Raw genomic sequence first — 2756 nt, 5'->3', positions numbered from 1 at the left:
GGTTAGGGTTAGGGTTAGGGTTAGGGTTAGGGTTAGGGTTAGGGGGCCCTAAAACGAGGGCGGTGTCGCGGTGTTCTCCCCCTCAGGCTCAGGGCTGTGCCCCCAAAGCCCCCACTCACAGTGCACACGCAGGGCTCTTGGCGCTGTGCTGCGGCTGCCGCTGGGGCCGTGCGCCGTACAGCTGTAGGATCCGGCGGCGGCGGAGGTCGCGCTGAGGATGGTGATGGTCGGGTCGGGGCCGGAGCTGAGCGGCACCCCGTCCCTGTACCACGTGTAGGTCAGAGCTGCCCGGGCGCCGCTGTGGACGGCGCAGGTCAGGTTGACGGTGTCGCCTTCCAGGACGTCCGGGGACGGAGAGATCCAGAGGTGGGCGGCTGTGGGGCAGAGGGACGGCGGAGGAAGGAGCTGCGGGCTCAGCGCCGCAACGCCGGGCTCCTTCCCGTGGAGCCGTGGGTCCCTACGGACCCAGAGACCGCTGCAATCCCAGCCCCGCATCCCATAGCACACCCCGGTCAAGTCCTACGTCCCACCGCACATCTCATCCCAGTCCCACATCCCATTTCCACACCCCATTTGTGTCCCACATCCCATTTCCGCAACCTATTGTGGTCTCACATCCCATCACTGCACCCCATGCCGATCCCACACCCCATTGCACGCCCCATCTCACCTCCACATCGAACTGCACACCCCACCCCAATGCCCCATATCCCACCACACACCCCATCCCAGTCTTATATCCCACCACACACCCCATCCCAATGCCCCATATCCCACCACACACCCCATCCCAGTCTTATATCCCACCACACACCCCATCCCAATGCCCCATATCCCACCACACACCCCATCCCAGTCTTATATCCCACTGCACACCCCACCCCAATGCCCCATATCCCACCACACACCCCATCCCAATGCCCCATATCCCACCACACACCCCATCCCAGTCCCATATCCCATTGCACACCCCATCCCAATGCCCCATATCCCACCACACACCCCATCCCAGTCCCATATCCCATTGCACACCCCATCCCAATCCCCCATATCCCACCACACACCCCACCACAATCCCCCACCCCACTCCATCACCACACCTCGACCCCATCCCACCCCACACCCCACTGCACTCCCGTCCCCCCCATCCCCACCCCCTCAGCCCCGCTCACTGCCTGCCGTCAGGTTTGCGGTGGTGCTGGCGTTGCCGTAGGCGTTGCTGGCAGAGCACTCGTACTCCCCCTCGTCCTCCAGCTGCACATCACTGATGCCCACCCGCAGGCTGTTGGTGGCCGCGGTGACGCTGAGCCGCTCTGCGGTGGCCCAGGGGTCCGGCGGGCTGGAGGCCAGCAGAACCCCGTCCTTGTGGAGCCGCAGCAGCGCCGGGGGGCGGCTGTCCATGTGGCACCGCAGCACTGCCCCGCGCCCGCCGGGAGCCTCCAGCAAGGAGCTGAGCACTGGGACCCGGGGGGGGTCTGTGTGGGGAGATGTGTGGGGCTGTGAGTGAGGGTGGGCAGCACCCCGCTGCTCAGCAAAGCCAGGTGGCCTTGGGGCCATCCGGTCGTTCTGGTTGGAGAAAACCTCCAAGGTCATCAGATCCAACCATCAGCCCATCGCCTCTGTGACTCCATCATGGAATCATTCAGGTTGGACAAGACCTCCGAGGTAACAAAATCCAACCATCAGCCCATCACCTCCATGACTCCATCATGGAATCATTCAGGTTGGAGAAGACCTCCAAGGTCATCAGATCCAACCATCAGCCCATCGCCTCTGTGACTCCATCATGGAATCATTCAGGTTGGACAAGACCTCTGAGGTCATCAGATCCAACCATCAGCCCATCGCCTCTGTGATTCCATCACGGAATCTTGCAGGTTGGAGAAAACCTCTGAGGTCATCAGATCCAACCATCAGCCCATCTCTTCTTCGATTCCATCATGGAATCATTCAGGTTGGAGACAACCTCCAATGTCATCAAATCCAACCATCAGCCCATCTCCTCCATGACTCCATCATGGAATCACTAACCTCCAATGTCATCAGATCCAACCATCAGCCCATCTCCTCTTCGATTCCATTGTGGAATCATTCAGGTTGGAGACGACCTCTGAGGTCATTGAGTCCAACCATCAACCCATCACCTCCATGATTCCATCACGGAATCTGGCAGGTTGGACAAGACCTCCAAAGTAACAAAATCCAACCACCAGCCCATCACCTCCTTGACTCCATCAGAGTTATTAAGTCTGGAGAAGACCTCCGAGGTCATCAGATCCAGCCATCAGCCCATCTCCTCCATGACTCCATCACGGAATCACTAACGCTGGATACAACCTCCAATGTCATCAGATCCAACCATCAGCCCATCACCTCTTCGATTCCATCGTGGAATCATTCAGGTTGGAGAAGACCTCTGAGGTCACTGAGTCCAACCACCAACTCATCGCCTCCGTGACTCCATAACAGTCATTCAGGTTGGACAAGACCTCCAGCGTCTTCGAGTCCAGCCCTCAGCCCATCAGCCCCACGTCTCAATCGTGGCCCCAGCTCCGTCACCCCAGAGCTCTGTGCACAGCACACCAGGGACGGTGCCGCAGCGCCCACCACAACCCCGCGTCCCACCGCACAGCCCGTCCCCACGGCAGCCCACTCACAGAGGACGCGCAGGGTGACGGCAGGGGACACGCTGGCGCTGGTCCCGGTGGGGCCGCGGGCTGTGCAGTGGTAGGAGCCGGCGGCGGCGCTGCCGATGC

At 60.7% G+C, this 2756-nt stretch overlaps 1 protein-coding gene across 1 annotated transcript; it reads right to left on the bottom strand.

Annotated features, from left to right (window-relative positions):
* Nucleotides 1–33: 33 nt before the first annotated feature.
* On the bottom strand, nucleotides 34–2750 carry LOC104917008 (sialoadhesin-like). Its single transcript, XM_010728074.2, has 3 exons — nucleotides 2658–2750; nucleotides 1173–1475; nucleotides 34–374 (listed from the first exon to the last, which is right to left on the bottom strand). The coding sequence occupies exons 2-3, from the start codon at nucleotides 1399–1401 to the stop codon at nucleotides 49–51; spliced, it is 555 nt and encodes a 184-aa protein (XP_010726376.1). The 5' UTR covers nucleotides 1402–1475; nucleotides 2658–2750; the 3' UTR covers nucleotides 34–48.
* Nucleotides 2751–2756: the final 6 nt, after the last annotated feature.

Source organism: Meleagris gallopavo, unplaced genomic scaffold (assembly GCF_000146605.3).
Source record: "Meleagris gallopavo isolate NT-WF06-2002-E0010 breed Aviagen turkey brand Nicholas breeding stock unplaced genomic scaffold, Turkey_5.1 ChrUn_random_7180001953155, whole genome shotgun sequence".
Classification (NCBI taxonomy): Eukaryota; Metazoa; Chordata; class Aves; order Galliformes; family Phasianidae; genus Meleagris; species Meleagris gallopavo.
Note: the sequence above shows the minus strand (reverse complement) of the source record. Positions and strands in the feature narration are given on the sequence as shown.

Coding starts and splice junctions, on each gene's coding strand:
- LOC104917008 (XM_010728074.2), bottom strand. CDS start 1,401: ATGGACAGCCGCCCCCCGGCGCTGCTGCGGCTCCACAAGGACGGGGTT. Junction 375..1,172: donor CGCAAACCTGACGGCAGGCA/GTGAGCGGGGCT, acceptor TCTGCCCCACAG/CCGCCCACCTCTGGATCTCT.